The sequence below is a fragment of the Exophiala mesophila genome (assembly GCF_000836275.1).
Source record: "Exophiala mesophila strain CBS 40295 unplaced genomic scaffold supercont1.5, whole genome shotgun sequence".
NCBI lineage: Eukaryota > Fungi > Ascomycota > Eurotiomycetes > Chaetothyriales > Herpotrichiellaceae > Exophiala > Exophiala mesophila.
Genome location: NW_015622508.1, coordinates 2148109 through 2166717, shown reverse-complemented (window position 1 = coordinate 2166717; position 18609 = coordinate 2148109). Strand labels below are relative to the sequence as shown.

General features: G+C 51.1%; 6 protein-coding genes across 9 annotated transcripts; 2 read left to right on the top strand and 4 right to left on the bottom strand.

Annotated features, from left to right (window-relative positions):
- Positions 1 to 79: 79 nt before the first annotated feature.
- Positions 80 to 1813, bottom strand: PV10_07501 (uncharacterized protein). Its single transcript, XM_016372412.1, has 2 exons — positions 1239 to 1813; positions 80 to 1182 (listed from the first exon to the last, which is right to left on the bottom strand). Exons 1-2 carry the CDS (start codon positions 1367 to 1369, stop codon positions 558 to 560), a joined length of 756 nt encoding a protein of 251 aa, XP_016221744.1. The 5' UTR covers positions 1370 to 1813; the 3' UTR covers positions 80 to 557.
- Positions 1814 to 2095: 282 nt separating this feature from the next.
- PV10_07500 (6-phosphogluconate dehydrogenase, decarboxylating) lies at positions 2096 to 4405 on the bottom strand. 3 transcript variants are annotated; one of them, XM_016372410.1, is made up of 4 exons: positions 4173 to 4405; positions 3861 to 4045; positions 3355 to 3806; positions 2096 to 3304 (listed from the first exon to the last, which is right to left on the bottom strand). In XM_016372410.1, the coding sequence occupies exons 1-4, from the start codon at positions 4184 to 4186 to the stop codon at positions 2435 to 2437; spliced, it is 1521 nt and encodes a 506-aa protein (XP_016221742.1). In that variant the 5' UTR covers positions 4187 to 4405; the 3' UTR covers positions 2096 to 2434. The 3 variants fall into 3 exon arrangements, with proteins under 3 accessions (XP_016221742.1, XP_016221743.1, XP_016221741.1); XM_016372411.1 differs by having other exon boundaries at positions 3861 to 3997; XM_016372409.1 differs by lacking the exon at positions 4173 to 4405 and having other exon boundaries at positions 3861 to 4140.
- Positions 4406 to 5297: 892 nt separating this feature from the next.
- On the top strand, positions 5298 to 7809 carry PV10_07499 (uncharacterized protein). Its single transcript, XM_016372408.1, has one exon. The coding sequence runs from the start codon at positions 5832 to 5834 to the stop codon at positions 6828 to 6830; it is 999 nt and encodes a 332-aa protein (XP_016221740.1). The 5' UTR covers positions 5298 to 5831; the 3' UTR covers positions 6831 to 7809.
- On the bottom strand, positions 7422 to 12170 carry PV10_07498. Of its 2 annotated transcripts, XM_016372407.1 has the most exons (3): positions 10669 to 12170; positions 10436 to 10622; positions 7422 to 10381 (listed from the first exon to the last, which is right to left on the bottom strand). In XM_016372407.1, the coding sequence occupies exons 1-3, from the start codon at positions 11116 to 11118 to the stop codon at positions 7758 to 7760; spliced, it is 3261 nt and encodes a 1086-aa protein (XP_016221739.1). In that variant the 5' UTR covers positions 11119 to 12170; the 3' UTR covers positions 7422 to 7757. The 2 variants fall into 2 exon arrangements, with proteins under 2 accessions (XP_016221739.1, XP_016221738.1); XM_016372406.1 differs by having other exon boundaries at positions 7422 to 10622.
- Positions 12171 to 13152: 982 nt separating this feature from the next.
- On the top strand, positions 13153 to 17703 carry PV10_07497 (uncharacterized protein). Its single transcript, XM_016372405.1, has 10 exons — positions 13153 to 13434; positions 13490 to 13512; positions 13864 to 13883; positions 13953 to 13978; positions 14029 to 14130; positions 14194 to 14912; positions 14970 to 15042; positions 15094 to 15522; positions 15569 to 15751; positions 15800 to 17703. The coding sequence occupies exons 1-10, from the start codon at positions 13304 to 13306 to the stop codon at positions 16803 to 16805; spliced, it is 2712 nt and encodes a 903-aa protein (XP_016221737.1). The 5' UTR covers positions 13153 to 13303; the 3' UTR covers positions 16806 to 17703.
- PV10_07496 (uncharacterized protein) lies at positions 16837 to 17895 on the bottom strand. The gene has a single exon (XM_016372404.1). The coding sequence runs from the start codon at positions 17460 to 17462 to the stop codon at positions 17184 to 17186; it is 279 nt and encodes a 92-aa protein (XP_016221736.1). The 5' UTR covers positions 17463 to 17895; the 3' UTR covers positions 16837 to 17183.
- Between the last annotated feature and the right edge of the window lie 714 nt (positions 17896 to 18609).

Below are 18609 nucleotides of genomic sequence, written 5' to 3'. Positions count from 1 at the left end.
CATTTGGATGTCTCAATGTTGATGGCCTGACATGCCTATGCCATGCGGTCGACCCATTTGAAGCTATATGTTTGACGCTATACATTTGAAGCCTCGTACTTTTCTCTACAGTACTACTTAATCCCTGGTAGGGTAGTAAGTCCCGTGCTCACTGTCTGAATTTCACCTGTGAGTAGCCATCCTCGTACTAAGCAGAGGATATGTCCTGGGAAGACGCCAGGAACATCGGTCATCGGTCACGATCATCAAGACTTGCTCCTTCTCCCCAATGGTTCGTACAGACGGAAATGAACAACACCAGTAGTACTGTTCGTGATATTACACAATACCACAGTCTCCAATATGAGCCTGCTTAAGGCACTTGGCCTGCCACGCCACGGACGTTTCGTTGAGCTTGACCTTGTCATTGACTACATAGGTTTGTAGAGTGCACACAGAGTTCATGGTCAGACTCTGCATGCACACTTCATCACTTACTCAACATCAGGGTCGTGAAGTCCAAGGACGTGGCAAAATACTAGCGTCAAGACTTTTGTTTTGTTCTGTTCACGGCACCCTTAGCCTCCCTTTTTCATCTGTGAGGGCGAAGGACTCTTGGCAGGGGATTTATCAGAGCCCATCTTGCCATCCAAGAGGTTCTTAGACAACTTTAGTCTGACTTTCTGACGTTCCATCTCAACCACCTTCTTCATGCGCTCTAGATCGCCGTGGCGACCCTCTACGAATCTGACGTTGGCTGCATCATATGGTTTCTCGATCAAATAAGTGTCGGAGATGAGCATGCCACTGCCTGACCACGTCGCTGGCATTGTTCTTGACAAGGCTTCGAAGAGTGCTTGGTCTGTTGGTGTGGTTCCCTTGGGGCCCAATCGAGCCTGAGCAGCCTGCTTAGCCGCGATGCTCTTAGCTAAACGGGCTTGTGTGGCATTTGTGTCGATGGCATTTAAAGCTGGATTCGTCGGTTCTGGGTTCGGTGGAGGTAGTGACAGGACCTGGAAGCTGGAAATCTGCGAGATGGGGATGATTCTGTAGGTGCCGGAGGGAGCAGCGAGAGATGATGCGGTGATAACGGTAGATGAGGTTGAGACGGTATTCAGGACCAGTAGATTGGTCAAAGGGTCGGCAGTGAAGACCACACCAGTGACTGCAGGTTGGCCGGTAGCCACGAGATTCAAGCGGACGCTGACATCTGGATTAGAATAGTTCAAGCAGCCACGCGAGGTTGCAAGTATACTCACCGGCTTCCAACAGCTTGTTGGAGCGCAATGTCGAGAGAGACAGTCTGGCTTCCTGTAGCAGCCGCATCGGCCTTCGGAAGCGCAACCGCCACTCGCGCACCAGAGTTCTGGCGCTTTGTGTCGGAGGCCATGATTGCAGAGAGGATTTCCGGACCCTGACTAGGTTGTGTCAGAGGCGATGGAAAGAAATGGAATGGCGTCGGTTGATAGACGGGGTGCAAACAGTCAAGTAGACACCGGTCAAATAATCTGTCAAGATGGCCGTCCCAAGGACCCCCATTCAAGACAGGAGGACCTGGGTGCGGCTATGAAACCACGGGCAAGGATAGACAATCAAAACGCCAGACGCCAGACGCGAATGCCGCTGACACACAACGACCGTCCGTAGGAAACACAGGTCGTCGTTGCACACATGGAATGGCACGGGCAACGGCAACGCGAAAGGGAGGGATGAAGTAGATTGGGAGAATCAAATGAATTGTTCCTGCGCAGGCTGAACCTTGGCAGAGAACCCAAATGTGCAAGAGCGAGGCGAGAGCAAAGAGCGCCGATTCCCCGAGCTCCGTTTACCGCGCCGACCACTAATAAGTACTTTTAGTAGGTAACTTGTGCCTTTTAGTACTTGACTACCCGAAGAGCTACTTGACGCTACTAGATATAATTGTTGGATTTGGAAATGACATTTCTTTTTCTAGCAGCAGAATCCAAAAGTAGTCAAGTACGCACCCACGCCAGGAATGAATGATTGACTGATTGATCTGCTGCGGATATTTCACTAGCAGACTACGGAGTAGTCAAATCAACCCACAGATCCAAAAGCTTATTTACTTCCCAAGGGGGAAGGTATTTTTATCACTGACAAACACACTCATCGACGATCATATCATCATCTACAATTACACCAGTCTTATTTGCACGTCAATCTTAACACACTGTTGCAGACATATCATGTATTGATCCTGCTCTATATTTGAATTTTGGGGGGCAAGGGCATAGTCCGAGCCTGTTGCACTCGTATTTTTTTCTGAAGCGGGGTCGAATGACCAATACGCAGCTCGTTCTAATTTTTTCCATAGAACACAACATTCCATGACAAGCCTCGTAGACCTGATTTTGTCTCAGACAAGTATACGCATTGCTTCAAACATATAGACCACAACATGTCTGAGCAGATTGACCGAAGTCGAGTCAATGCTCTATGCGGTGTATGTAGAGGCAGACACGTTGCCACCACGTCCAGTCCAGTTGACGTGAGTGTACGATCCAGCCTTGTACTTGTCGCCTACATACTCTGGCTTGACCTGGAAGGTGTGTGCACCGAAGTAATCACGCTGAGCTTGCAGAAGATTGGCAGGCAAGTCCTTGGTGCGGTATCCGTCGAAGAAGGCCAGAGCGGTGCTGAAAGCAGGGGTGGGGATACCAGCTTTGACGGCAAAGGCAACCACGTCTCTCCAGCCATCTTGCGCAGTGTGGATGGCCTTGTTGAAGAAGTCGTTGAAGAGCAAGTTCTCCAAATCGGGCTCAGCGCGGTAGGCAGCGGTGATATCCTTCAAGAAGACAGAGCGGATAATGCAACCACCACGCCACATGAGCGCAATGGATGGTTTGTTCAGCTTCCATCCGTATTGTTTGGCGGCTGTCTGCATCAGCATGAAACCTTGAGCGTAGGAGATGATCTTGGAGGCATAGAGAGCCTGCTCAAGGTTCTTGAGGAAAGCAGCCTTGTCGCCGGTGAAGGTAGGGGTAGGTCCACTGAGAACCTTGGCAGCACGTCCACGCTCATCCTTGAGAGAACTCAAGCAACGGGCAAACACAGCCTCACCAATCAGGGTGACAGGCATGCCCAGGTCGAGAGCGTTGATGGCAGTCCATTTGCCAGTACCCTTCTGACCGGCTGAATCGAGGATCTTTTCAACCAAAGGTGTGCCATCATCGTCGTTGTAGCGGAGGACATCTCGGGTGATTTCAATGAGGAAAGAATCAAGTACGCCCTTGTTCCACTCGGCAAAGACGTCACCCATCTCCTTGTAGCTCATTCCGAGACCGCGTTTCATAACATCATAAGCCTGTCGTTGTCAGTAAATGCAGCATAAATCACAGTAGAGAGTCGGGTTACCTCGCAGATCAACTGCATATCACCGTACTCGATACCGTTGTGGACCATCTTGACGTAGTGACCAGCACCCTCATCTCCGACCCAGTCGCAGCAGGGCTCGCCGTCCGACTTGGCAGCAATGCTCTGGAAAACATCCTTGATATATGGCCAAGCCTCTTCGTTACCACCGGGCATGAGAGATGGGCCATAACGAGCACCTTCTTCACCACCTGAGACACCAGCTCCAACGAATCGAATGCCCTTCCCGGCAAGGTACTGGGTGCGGCGGTTGCTGTCAGGGTAGTGGGAGTTTCCTCCATCGATGATGATGTCACCCTTTTCGACGAATGGAAGCAACTTCTCAATGAAGTCGTCGACTGCGGGGCCGGCCATGACGAGGAGCATAATACGGCGGGGGGTCTTGAGTTTGGCACAGAACTCCTCGATGGAGTGGGCACCCACGATAGACTTGCCTGGGCCATGATTAGTCCGGGCTGTTCCGCGGAGATTGCAGTTGCTCAACTTACCCTTGGCCTCGTTCTCGAGGAAACGGTCGACTTTGGAGACGGTTCGGTTGAACGCAACCACGGTGAAGCCATGATCAGCGGCATTCAAGATCAAGTTCTGGCCCATGACCGCAAGGCCGATGAGACCGAAATCACCACTGGGTTCGGACTGCGCAGGACCAACCTTGAGGTTGGCCAATCGCGCACTAAAGTTAGCATCTCTGTCGTCAATTGATTTTATCTCTAGGACAGTATACGAGCCAGGCGAGAAAAGGCAGGGCAACATCTGGGGGGGGGGGGGCATGCTATGACGACAGGAAAAGCGGTACTCACACTGCTGAAGACATGATGGTAGTCGGGGTGGACAAAAAATCTGGGTTTGAGGATAGATGGGGAGTTGAGGCTGGATATGAAGCTCGGGAGCAAGAAGAGTCTCTGTCTAATGCACCGAAAAAGACTAGAGGCACGATCGTAAAAGGGAGGAAGAAGGAAAAGTGATTTGAAGCACGGGAGTGAGATAAATATGTTGATTAGACAACTGGGACTGGCAGACAAAGTAGACTTGCTGCAAAGGTGAAAGAACCCCACTATTGAGCACTGAGTTGTTGTTGCATTGGCTTTGGATGATGTTAATGTTTGGAGGGGCAAAGACAGCCCAGAGAGCCTGAGCGGCCGCCCCCCCTCCCGCCCATCGGAGGCACTGGCAGCTTGCCAGCCAGCTCCCGAGTGGTTGTAAGTGGTTGTTGGATGTCAGCCCCAAGGAACCAACCGGGCAGTTTCCCATCATCAACCAGAACTGAAACCACCACCAGCTGAATCAGGTTAGTTGCGGCAATTGGCGACGAACCAACCGTCGTGCCAGAGCTCCTCACAGACCAAGGTACCCCATCCCAACTGGCTTATTGGCGCCCACAGCCTGGAAAACCCTGCGTACATCACAGGCTCCCCTTCACCCCATCGTTTAACAAGACCTGCAACTTGCAACCTGCGACTTGCCGCCGATGGACAACCCTACAGTCTCCGTGGTGCTGCCGACGCTCCGGCTGACTGGTGCCTTTGAAATTCCTCCACTCAACACTTCCACGGCCATTCACTGCCCTACATCGGTTTCCCCCATCCAGCTTTTCATGTCATGACTAAGCCCATGCTTGCGGGTTGCAATCAACATCCGATGAATTACGTCTGTGCAATCTGCCATTTACCTTTAGTTAATAAGGACAACATAGGTGAGTCAGCATAGAATCTAAAGCAGGGTTCCGAGCGCCTTTGGCTTGGACCAGGCTCGAGTGAGCAATGGCTTTTGACGTAAGAGGCCCGATTTGACCCTGCCCGGATCCAGCGGTAATCGCTCATGGGGGGAGGGGAGGGGGGCTACTGGTGATGTAGGTAAAGAAGTCAACTCCAAACCACAGTACGCGCAGACGCCTCTCATGACTAGCTGCATTATTCATGTCACGCATGATTTCAAGGGGATGTGTCACTTCTTTGTTGTACATACCATCGATCGTTCAACACACACAGAGACCCTTGGATGAGGACTGATGTCGTCCTCCGACCCTTTCGTGATTGCCGATCCAGTCTACTTTTAAACCAAGATCGCATGCACAAGACCCCCACGTGGAGACAATATGTGGTTCTGCTCAGAAGTTGCCGGGGAGTCAATGTCCCACCGTAGCAGAAAACCTAGAGAATCGATCCCTTCGGAAAACTTCCTTCAATCAGACAACGAGGCTGATAGATCACGTGATATTGTATCCTTCGATTCCTCGAGTCTGAAGCAGGCTTCCTTGTTGGAATAAAATATCTCATCAAAACCCAGATGATTTTGCGTCACCCATCACTGTCCAGTGCGCCGCGTCAAACCACCAAGTCACTGTCTCGTCCAGAGAGACCAGCTCTTTCTAAATATCTCTCAGCTACACAAGAACTCGGGGCTCGTGCCTGGTACGTGGTTGATTCAGAACTCTCACATTACTAGATCAAACATTCATCATGTCGTATCCGACGCCTCCAGGTTTCAAGCCCGCCACCAGCCAGCCACCAGCATCGTTACCTGCACGTCCTCCCCAATCTGCAGTGAATCCCATATCATCCTTCAAGTCAAGCAGCTCCTCTAAACCCGCTTTCACCGCATTTGCGCCACGATCTGTTGCGTCTGCGAACCAGTTTCGCACAAACAGTCCTGCCCAGTACTCGGCACCTCCAGTTCCGTCATACAACGTGCAATCATCCTATCCCCAGCCGCAGAGCGATTACTCCTCCAAACCTCACTACGATGCTTCTTCATACTCGAGCGGTCCGGCGATTAGAAATCCTTTCGTCCCCAATACCGAATCCTCCGCGGCAGGCTACCCACCTGGTTTCGACCCAGAATATGAAGCGCAGGTCCAACAATGGCAGAGCGCCTACATGAGCAAAGACTCTGGAAACTTGGCCGCCAGACCAGCCGGTGCATCTACCGGAACCTCTACGCCAGCAATAGCAGCACAAGGCAGCACTGCCCGCTCTGAACAATCCGCCCAAGTCCCCGAATCTTCCACCGACAAGACCGTCCAGCGAAGCGGCGGTGGCACGACATGGACCGACTCGACATTGTTAGAATGGGACCCCGCTCATTTCCGCATCTTTGTGGGAAACCTGGCAGGTGAAGTAACCGACGAGTCCCTCCTTAAGGCCTTCTCTCAATATCCGTCGGTCCAGAAAGCTCGCGTCATCCGAGATAAGCGAACGACCAAATCGAAAGGCTATGGTTTCGTCAGCTTTGCCGATGGAGACGACTATTTTCGTGCCGCCAGAGAACAGAATGGCAAGTATATCGGCAGTCATCCTATTATAGTGAAAAAGGCCATGACTGATGTACGCGCCACGACGGTCAAACAAAATAACCCGAAGGGCAAAAAAGGTGGCTCTGGCGGTCATGGCAAAGTCCAACATGGTGGTGTCAACAAAAAGCAATCAAAGACGAAAGGCGGACTGAAGGTCTTGGGCTGAACGAGAAAAGTGAAGGATTGCCAAATATCCCTCTCGTTAGTTTTGGTGTTGGTGTCTCTCGGTGGGAAGTGTTCGCTCACTTTGAGAAGTTCTTCCTAGAAGGAAAACATCCAGCCACGCCCACCAGACCAGCAGCCCGCCATATCATCAAGGTGACAACACCACCATCACCGTTTATCCATTGACCAGCAAGCATCGAATCGAGCGCTTCATCGGACGAACAGGGCATCGTCCATGTTGAGGGCCAACACGTCGACGAAAGATCCTCCGCAGACCTCCCAGAAACAGAACCTGCTGGTCAACACGGACACTGCAAGCATAATGCATCAAAAGATACCAGGGCAGCAGATCATATCGGAATACAGAGCCTACCCACGCCTTTAGCCACGAGATATGATACTCTAGACCAAGGTACTGATTAGAATTCAAGTGCTTTGTCACTGGCCACTGGACCCTCAAGGTAAATAGGTGATGGCAAGGGAGGGACAGGGGGCCGTGGCCTACGGAAGGGTGGCTACGAATGTTACGACAATGGGTCGCTGCTAGGACCAATGACATTGAAATAAAGTCATTTCCTCTTATAGGCAGCAAGTCAGACATGAGAAATCATAATAGGAATTTTACATCAGATAACCCATCTCCAAGTACGACGACAACAAAAAAGTACAAAGCGTGTTTGTTTCCACTCCAAAGATCCACAATCTACTTGTGGTGGGTGACTGTCATGGTAATGAGTTCGGCCAGTCTCCTGACAACACGGATTTGCAATCTTTCTCCTAATAACCAGATCATGGGCAGACGCCAATCTACATGCCATGCTTGTCAGCACCTTTCTTCCACTGCTTTGATGTTACAGTCATAACGCTGATATGTCCCCTTCTAGCATCCCTTTGTGATCCGCCACGCCCTGGCTCCCTGGCTCGCATCTCAATGCATAGTGGCCACGGCACCTCGAGCCATATCGTCTGGATCTAGACTGGTGAGCGGTTCATTCGACTGGTCTTCTCCATTCGCTTCTCCTCTCTCAATACCAACATCATCTGCATTACTGTCTTTGTCGCTAACCTTGTCCTCATCAGAGATTAGTTTTGGCCGCACAACCTTTAGCAAGACCTCATCGTCACGCAAAGTAGAGTATACTCTCAAGCCTACCACGCAAACAGCGTTCCACGGTTCTTCAAGCCCGCCAATGTAATCAACAAAATGCGGATTAGGTGTACCTGGCAAAGGAGAAGGGTGCATTGGAAGTGGGACACGCCGGTCGACTCCTTCCCGGCCAGACCTGCGGCGATGGTGGCGGCGATGCACAAAGCCAGGGAAAGAGCCTTCGCGCCTGGACGAAGCTTCAGAATCAGAAGATGCAGCCTCTGATGACATGTCAAGCACAGAGTCCCATTCAAAAGGCGGGTAGGAGTCGACATCGTATTCCTCGCCATCGACTTGCACGCGTAAGTGATTGAAGATAGTAGGTAGGTCTTCGTATGGACCAGAAGTACTCGCAAATTCCAGACTTTGGGTGGCTGCTGTGGTATCAAGAGTGTCCTCACGTTGAGGCTCACGAATTTGCTCGAAGTTGTCGGGTTTATGGCTCAACTCTTGGCCCAAAGGTAAAGGTTGAGGGGGTACATGCTGTGGTTGATGTTGAGCAGGAGGCCCCGATAGAGGCTTCAAGTTTATGATTGTGTCGAGTTCATGCACTGGCGACTCGCGCCTCAATGAGCGGTCGTCACTCTCGCCACTACCACCGGCATTAGGGCTTGGTACGAACTCCTCTGTCCTTCTGCGAGGCTCCCATGAGAGCTGAGAGCCCCGGGTCTGATCTGCTGAGGAGCTTGAGGTCTTTGACCACTGTGTCTGAGTCGGTGTCGCTGCGGCACTTTCCTGTGTCACATCGCCTAGGGTTACCACTGGTGACTGCGGGGCAGTGAGATATGTTGAGCCACTCTCTCGCTCGATCGTCACACGATCTTCATCGGAAATGTGGATAGCCTCAGTTCTGGGTATGCTGGTACCGACTTCGTTGTTTTCTGATAGAACATGTGAGCGATGTGGTAGGTGCGGGATCCAAGGCATACTGGATTCAGATATCGGTCCTTGTCGTTCTTCAAGGTCGTCGACATGATGCTCATGGGTATTTTTCAAGGCGATCCGGCGCAAAGCATAGTTTGATGAGGTTCTGGTCTCGAAAGCGACGTCTCGTTCAAGACTTCCAACGGCAGGGAGATCTCGAGTTCGTGCCATCGTCTCCGCCTGTTGTTTCTTTCGCTGTCTCTGCATTTCTCTAAGGTGCTTGTCTCTTTCTCGACTCCAACGTTTCCAAGCTTTCTTCCTCGCTTTCTCCTTGCGTTGTTCTCGGGCTTTGGCTCTTTGGATTCTTTGGTGTGCCTTCCGCTCTTGTCGTTCTTCTTCGCTTTCCACAATCAATCCTTTGGCATGTGCTAAATCGTATGACAGACCCATCTGAATGAGTTTCTCGCGCTTAGTAGCTGCATAGATTGGCAACACATTTTCCAGATGATCTCGGTTGTGTTCGCGCTTTGCGGTGATTTTCATCAGGACAAAATATGTCCCTGCTTCCAGCTCGACATCCGTGCTGACGGATCTAGCCATGGCATAGTTGCCGTTTGAGCGGACGATATAGTCGTTGTCGTCTTCCTTTTCGGAAGACTCGAGTCGAAAATGAAGATCGTAGCTGTATGCACCCTCGAGGCCGCCAATATAAGTTTCGTCAAGCTGAGCCAATACAATGACAACATGAGCTCTTTTTTCTAGAATTAGAGAAAACTTGGTACTGTGATACTGCGCTGGCCAGGCAACATCGACTGCGGTCCAGCATTGTGTGACGTTCCAGTCACTTCCGAAGATGCGCGTTCGGTCAAAGTGCTGATATTTTCTTAACAGATCCTCATAGCTGATCCAAAACTCACCATCATTACCGAACTTGTGGCCGAGTTTTTGGATCCATTCTGGAGTCCACTCGGAGCTTCCGTCGCTCCAGGCGCCGGTTTTGACTGGTCGTCCCCATGGATTGCGGAGTTTAAGAAGACGTTTTCCATCAACTTCTCTCACATCCATGATGCTATATGCATGACCTTCTGAGATGCCATCACGTTCTTTGGGCGCATTGCTTGTATCAAGCCAATTCGAATAGAATCCTGTTGCACAGCCGAAAAGAAATTGCTTTCCGACTTGCATCAGCTCGTTAGTCCAGAAAGCTTCACGGTCAAGGATATCAGTGCCGTAAAGCTCGGTGGTGACACCGCCAGTCAAGTCCTCGATTGCTTCGCCGGTAAACCCGCCATCGATCGAAGCATAGTCGCCATGAGCTTTTGCATATGCCTTCTCAAGCAGCGGGAGCCAGGTCTCGTTCTCATCACTGCACTGTGCAAAGTAGAGCGCTCTAGAGCCTGTTTGATGAGCCTTTCGGTACTCTTCTTCGCGATCGAGATGATTGGGATCGTCCCACGGCCTCCGCTCGTCCTGGCTTTCCCACCAGTCGGGATGTTTGAGATAAAGCTTGTCATCAATGATACAGTGTTGCCATTCACCGTCTGCGAGAGACAACATTAGGAAATAGTGCTGTGGAAGAGATGGGCTTTGCATACCTCGAAAGAAGACGAAACCATAAACACCCACTTGCTGGTCCTGCTTGATGCAGACTCGATTGATCAAGCCTTTCATGTTGCCTAGGCCACACAAAGCGGCCATTAGATAACAATCCCCGTCACGACCTTGCCGGACGTCTCCGGCGGTTGGACCGTTTATGTAGAACTGTGGATTTTCGAAAATGTCCTTGAAGAGTTAGACCTGACGCCTTCTTGCCTTTGAAAATGCTCACAGTGACACGTTTGACGCCCTTTGGCCTCATTCCATCACCAGGTGTGCTCAACCCGTCGAGACAGTTTCTTTGACCGGACTTGAGATCCCACTCGATATCGAAGTGTAGGTCACGGTACTTCTGGTTCAGGCGTCTGCACTCTTTGACAATCCTACCCACATCGCGCTCACATTCAAGTTTGGCTGCCTCGTATGACTTGGCAGCCCTCTGTCCAGACACTGCGCCATGAGGAGTATTCTCAGCCTTTCTACGAGCATATGGGTCATTTGGTAAGACAGTGAACACTTTGCCGGGGAATCTTGGCTTGAGACGACTCCAGTATTGGTCGACCGTGTCCTGTGGAGCTTGCCGGCGTGATTGACGATGGATTCTTGAGGCCGCCGGGACACAGACGTCTGACGGTAGTGTAGGATGACGGGCCGGGCCATGTTCTGACCGATTATCATTCATTTTTTCCTTCCGAGATGATTAGCAATGAGGTGTCAGGGTCCTCAAGGCCTGATGTCGATTGTCTGGGATGCGCTCCGCAAAGAGGACAGGTGTTGATCTTAGCCCATGAAAGTCCTGGCAAGCAGGCTTTCTCTGGAATTCTGCCGTGCTTGGACTTATTGGAGAGTGGTCAGCCTTAGTATTGGGTCGTTACCGCCGACAGACAATGAATGACGTCCAGTTTTGGAGGATTTGGGACCGCAACAAAAGATGTGAGTGGATGAATGGTTGAATAAGACACATTGCTAAAGAATGACGACGACTTGGGAGTCGCGAGAGGGAATTGACTCGAGTGAGGGTAAGGCTGGAGGATGGCGGCTCAATTGTTGAACGAGGAAATGGTTCTTTTGTCCCAAACTAGGCTTCGAAATGCCTGAGGCTTGGTTGATGATCTAACCAGTCTTTAAGACTAGCCCCAGATCAACAGCTGGGGAGGTCGCATGGGGGTCCAGTATTGGTTGATTGCCTTCGGTTGCACCGATCCAGGGGTAATAGTGGTCGTCCATTGGCTCTTCCATATTGATCGTTGAACAGGCTGCAGCCTCAGTAATGCCTGTGTGGTGGGCATGAGCAACTGTCTCAACCCAGGACACGATCATTTGATTAGGATAGCGTTTTATAACGTGATCTGACAGTTGATGGCTACCCAAGGAGGGCATCGGGTTGATTGTTAAGATGGGGGTAATGCTGTCTCGTGGAGAGCGACGAGGTACAGCCATTGGGGACGTAGAAATGTTGAATTGATGGGACACATTGAGACAGAGAAAGTGTCAAGAAAAGGAAGGGGAAGGGGAAGGGGAAGGGGAAGGGGAAGTGGAAGTTGCTCTTTCCAAAAGTGTCATTATATCGAGTTATATGGTGGACAGACGACTTCACGTTATAGAAGGCGCATCCCGTTCGTAGACAGGCACGTACAGGTAGGTGCCTTCCCAAAAGCGGGACGGGTTCGCTGGTGAGGCTTGGCAAAGAGTCGAACAGAAAGATTGTCACGTTCAGCAAAGCTTCAAGAAGAGAGCTTTCTTCATACTAGGTCAGCCTGTCATGGTCTGGCTTACCTCGTAGATATGCATGCAATGGTGTCGAAATACCTCAGGGAGGTGTTTTGGACCCCACAGGTTCAAGCCTCAGCGTGTGCGGGCTATCTTCTCCCTACTCCATGTGACAAGATAAAATAGTGGTGCATAAAAGCAAGACTTCGAGGCCTTTATGTGCACAATCTGCGCACAGATGAATTTATGCAAGAGGTATGCAGGTGTTGACACCAGTAGCTTCATAGGCTGCCAGCGAGCGAAACAGGGCCGAAGAAGTGCAGTAGGGCGAGCAACAGGGAGGTGTACGCTTGGAGCGTCTGTTCGGCATGGTTGACTCTGCATCCCTAAGTTAGGCGATAATGATCGTCCGATGCATTCCCTCGTCCCCGCCACCAGCCCCGGATTTTTCATGTTTGGGCAGCCAGTTCTCACCACGCAGGGAGTCCCCTTCACGCAGCCTGATAAACGGAATACGATGTAGCAGACTTTCAAGGTACTCACACCACTATACTTGTAGTCCCCGCAGTGCTACTTGGCGAGATGCATGCCGGTCAAGACAGTTGGATGGTGGCTTGTGAACGACAAGACTGACTTGACTCAGCGGAAGACTAGCCACGACTAGCTTTCCTAGGTACCTAAGAGAAAACAGGGCGGCGTGTGCAGGCACGGAGGCCAGCCCACCGCCTTGCCGCCCTGAATTTCTTCTACGGAGTGTAGACCCCAGATTCTGCCGCTGCCTTTTCCCTCCAGTTAAAAGGTCAGTCCCCGCAATAGTCAGAATAATGACAAGTGCCCCAGAGAGAACCCTAAGCCTCCATGGGCGAGTGCTGCACAAGTAGTCAGGCGCCTAGGCAGGCAGTCAGTCACCTCCCACCCTCTCGTGTCCCAAGCACCCAGAGCGGTCGCACCTGCCGTGGTATACTGCAAATCCTACCTTCCTTCTGCACCGTCCATTATTTATTCTCTTTTCACACACGACGCTCAACGTCTGCTATCGACTCACTTCACAGTAATCTATACCTTTGATCTTGCCATGTATTTCTAGCTTCGTCTTGCATGTCCCCGAGTAAACCCGCCGAATCCCCCGTTCCTCCTGCGTCCTGCCCTCGACCATCATGAGTGAACCGAGTCCGCAGTCAGAGGCGCAGTCCACCCCAGCTCAAGGCTCGACCGAGACTTCCAAAGAGCAAACTGGCACAAACAAAGCGCCGCCGAACCAGACTCCTGGTCATCCCAGTTTCAGAAGGTCAGTCATTCATCAGCGCTCATCAGCACATGTCAATTGCTGACTTTGGAACCAGGCAACGGGCTTCTCGAGCTTGTGGTATGGTTTTTCCCTTTTCGCTGCTTCACCTCAATTTTCCCACAATCCCAAACACTCGCGCAGTCAAAGTGATGGTGGTAAATGGTGTACTGTGAGCTGTCGCAGAATGGTGAAGAGACGATTTCACGCAGGTGACGCCGTCAAGTCTTTTTGTTCATTCTGTGGACGCGACCGACCGAGAACCTCGGTCCAACTGTGATCCCATCACACAATCTGGGGAAGCCATCATCGGTCCTCGTACCTCGACCACTGGCCCCATAGTACCCATTCCCACCCAACAACTGCAAATTAATCCACCATCAATACCTCCTGACATCTATAACGAGCTTGAGCTAACGCTGTCCTTCATAGAAACATGTCATGCACGAAAAGTATGCCGTCTTCCCTAAGCCACTACTCTCACCGCCCAACCACAGCACCGGAGCTAACCATCTTCATAGGTTCGATGCGATGCCGCATCTCTAGGGTTAGTTGATCATACCGCCGGTCTGCCTTGGACCATGCTGAATTTTCTAGTGTGCCATGCACCAATTGTGTGGCGTTTTCCATCGAATGCCGAATCCCAGTCCCCAAGAGAAAACGTGCTAGTACCGCTGCCAGGCAAAAAGACGAAGAAAGGTCAATCCTTCCCATTCCGCCTGTTTCCAGCCCTGTTGAACGACACTGACATTGCGCCCACAGTGAAGCAGGAGATGTGCAACAACCAGCTACCCCCTCAGAGCCACGTCCTGCTCAACCACCACGCCCAAAGCAACAACTGGGCTACAACTCTGCAGATGGCATGCCTTCGACTCAAATCTCGGACGCTCAGGCCGCCCAGGAGGCCGCCAACAACAGCACCATGGCCCAGTTTATGAAGCCCAAGTTTGCTCGAGCACCGATCAAAGAGGCTGGTCGAGTCGCCTACCTTGGCGAATCCTCCAATTTGTCTCTCCTGGTCCATGACAGGCATGGAACCACCGACGTGGTGCACTATCCCTTGCCTGAAAATATCCGAGGAGCCCGCGCTCGACTTACCGAACCCGACCAAATGGAGATTGAGATCTTGCAACAGAGAGGCGCTTTCCTGCTTCCTCCTCGCGCCTTGTGCGACGAGCTCGTAGATGCTTACTTTCGTTGGGTGGCCCCAATTGTACCTGTCATCCACCGAAGCCGTTTCATGAAGAGATACAAAGACACCAAAAACCCTCCATCATTGTTGCTCCTCCAGGCCGTTCTTCTTGCCGGTTCCAGGGTCTGTACCAACCCACAATTAATGGACGCCACTGGTTCCACCACTCCTGCGGCTATGACTTTTTATAAACGGGCAAAGGCCTTGTATGATGCTAATTACGAGGACGATCGGATCACCATTGTCCAGGCTCTGATCTTGATGGGGTGGTACTGGGAGGGCCCTGAAGGTAAGGACCTGTTCCTTATCCATCTCTATAAATCCGTCGGACCTAACACTAGGACAGACGTGACCAAGAATGTTTTTTATTGGACTAGAGTGGCAATCGTCGTTGCTCAAGGCGCTGGAATGCACAGGAGGTTTGTCTCCCGTCGACAAGAGGAATGCCAAAGTACTGACCAAATTATCAGCGTCGAGAGCTCTCAATTAAGTAGACAAGACAAGCGCTTATGGAAAAGGGTATGGTGGTCTCTCTTCACAAGAGATCGATCGGTCGCTGTGGCCCTGGGAAGGCCTGTCTCGATCAATACCGATGACTCGGATGTCGAAATGATCACTGAGGAAGATTTCATCGAAGACGAAGGAGATCCGAACCACGAGTATCAACACGAGTCGGTACATGTCCAATTCTTCCTGCAATATGTCAAGTTGTGTGAGATTATGGGCCTGGTGCTGTCTCAACAGTATTCTGTTGCCTCCAAAGCCAGGAGAACCAATGCCATCGACTTGACTCACAGTGACATGGCACTGGCAGACTGGCTTCAAAATTGCCCACGAGAAGTATACTGGGAAAGATCGCGGCACCATTTCTGGTCCGCACTGTTGCACTCCAATTACTAGTAAGTACACACACTGCTACAGTGCCACAATCGCTGACGCTTTCAGCACCACTTTATGTCTCCTTCATCGAGCCCACATGCCCCCAGCAACCGCAAAACCACACGATTACGAGAACGTCGATATGGCCTATCCATCGAGAACAATCGCATTCCAAGCCGCGGGCATGATTACTTCTATAATGGAGAATCTTCTTGCGCACGATCAGGTCAAATACCAGCCTGCTTTCATGTAAGTGCATTGGTGTCTGTGCGGCACACTCTCTAACGGTGACTACAGTGTGTATAGTTTATTCTCCGCCTTGATCATGCATGTGTATCAAATGCGATCCTCGGTCCCTTCGGTCGTGGCAGCAAGTCAAGAGCGGATAAACGTCTGCATGGTTGCGTTAAAAGAGGTTTCCAAGGTTTGGCTTGTGGCGAAGATGGTCCATACCTTGTTCGAGTCAATATTGGGAAACAAGGTGTTGGAAGAAAGACTTCAAAAGGCGACTGGGCGGAAAGCTCAACGAGCAAAGGCGAATCAGCCTGCTGGAGGCCATCTACACTCAAATGGAAACACCAACGGCAACACGCAAGCAAACTCAGCAACACCCTCAGCACCACCTCCACCTCCAAATTCTACAAAGCGCAAATTCGACGACATTGATCTCGGTTTCAACGTTGGACCTCCTGCACAGCAAATGTCATACGAGAGATCGCGGCCACAAACACCAGCCGTCACACCGTCACGTGAGCAAACACAGAGTCACGTGAACACGTTCCTCGGCTCCCCACCCCTACACAACGATCAATACTTGCCCACCTCACGATCGCGAGGTGCGTCAAGGATACCCTCCCGCGGACCAACGCGTGCGAATTCACCGTTCAATGGATATTCTATTCCTGCCACTCCACCCGACCTTTTCTTGGTCACCCGTGACTCCCCCAATATCTCACAACAACTATGGGAGAACTTTCAGCCTGATCAACTCTTTCCTGACGGCACAATTGGCGATGTCAGTAGCTTTACGAGTCCAGTGATCCACAATGCAGTCGACCCACAGCTACAGATGCCTCAAAGTCTGGGTGGACAATCTATGCCGCAAATGGACATGTCGAATCCCGGTCAACCTCAAGTTTGGCCACCTGGTATGCAAGGAATGATGGGTGCAGGGATGGAAATGCATGACAGCGATGGGTGGAGCACGAGCAGTATCGGAAATGCCCCGATTGCGCCAACCACTCTCAATGTAGAGGATTGGTTTCAATTTTTTGGTATCAACGGGGAGATGGCTTTATCTTAGCCTTGACGTGCAATGAAAAAGCAAAACGAGATATTGAGCGTTGGAATATGTTCCATTGTCGCTATCAAAGAAACAAATACCGTGGCATGAGATGTGGAATCAAAAAAAGCATATCAACAAGAAGAACCCATTTATGTGGCTGAAGTTTCCCCCACAGTAAACCTGCGCCCATTTTGAACGCCGCCTCAATCTCCGTCCGCATCAGCAGCAAACATCAGCATTGTCACCGGCCGCCTTTTTCGATAACCCGCATTGTCAGCACCCGAAATCAGCCTCGTCATCGGCGCCATCCCCATGACCATCAGCCCAGTCAGCACGCATCGCCATTTGCCGGAAGTTAATTCTATGTGGAGTCGATTCTCTGCAGCCCTGGCTTGCTTACTTTTTCTGATCAGTCGTCTCCGCCGACGATACCGAAAGCAGAGATTTGGCATCGCTGTATTTATCGAACGTCATTGCTGCCTCGGCAGCAGCCTCTTCATTGGACTGGAATTTCCACCAGTTCTTGCGGGTGATTTTGGCCACTCGCACGGCACCAGGGTTGGGGTTCTTGACACTCAGTGTGCGGCCTTGTGCTGTAGCCTCAGCCCGGATGGCATCCCGGTGGGCCTTGCTGTATCCTTCGAGGAATAGATTGGTGTATTGTGCGCCAGACATGTTGAGGTATGGAGTGTGTGTGTGTGTGACTGGAAAAGATGGAGGATCGCCTAGCGTACGATGGACCTAATGAGGGACAGATGTCGAATACGCCGGTTTATGTCTAGGTTCTTGTTGGAATGGATAGGCAGGCGCAGAGAGTCTGTGTAGAATATTGAGTTGTAGTGCGTAGTTTTTGGGGGTATATATGACCAATTTTATAAGACGTTTGTCGGTGGAGGAGGAATGCCAGGGATGAATAATGGGGATCAGCTATATTGAAAATGACAAAACAGCAACAAAGGAAAAGACCACCTGAGTCAAGGGTGAACCTTTCTTATATCCCAAACTTCCCATGTACTCAGGTTGTCCATGCGTTACGCCATCAAGCCAGAACACGCCTTTCCGTAAGCGAAGTTGACAAGGACTCCATAGGTAGGTATCTGGGGCAGACAATCGGCCAGGGTATAGTATGGTATGGCATAATTTAGTACGAATGACTCAATCAAAACTCAGTCTGAGGCTCGCGCCAGTTCTTTCTCGATTAGTTTTCTCTCTCCTTCGGTCATTAAGTCTACGTCTGAGTCTATCCGTCACTCCCCCGAAGGGAATGGTTGGAAAACACTTTTACCGTTCCCGCAATATCCAATAATAGGCGCAGCACATAGGAGTGAGTCACAACTGGTGATTGGACAGTGGGAACGAATCTGGTGTCTAAAAGGCCAATGCTGTAGGCGGGCTGAAACGCGAACGAACGAACGAACGAACGAACGAACGAACGAACGGGTCCTCCCCATCCATCGCAAGGCGTGGCATGGCATGGAAATGGCATTTTGCGTATCTAACTTGTCCGAGCTTGCATACATTCAGTCCAACCGAGGACTTGGTCACGGGATGAAGATACGTTTTCATTGGTTTAGAGCACCTTTGAGGGCCACGCCGGGTCTTGGTTAGTGATGAGTGCTGGGGCTTGGGAATGGAGCGGGATGCGGCTTTGGTGGGGAGGGGGGTCGGAGGGGGGGGGAAATGTAGGTACTCACGTATGCACAAAAGGCGAAGAGGGTCGAGGGGTCCGGTCCCGAAGGGTCTGTTTCATACACGGGAATCTCAATGTAGAGACCCTTTTTTCTTTTCTCGTCGGATGTGTGTCGTCGGTCTGTCACTGCTG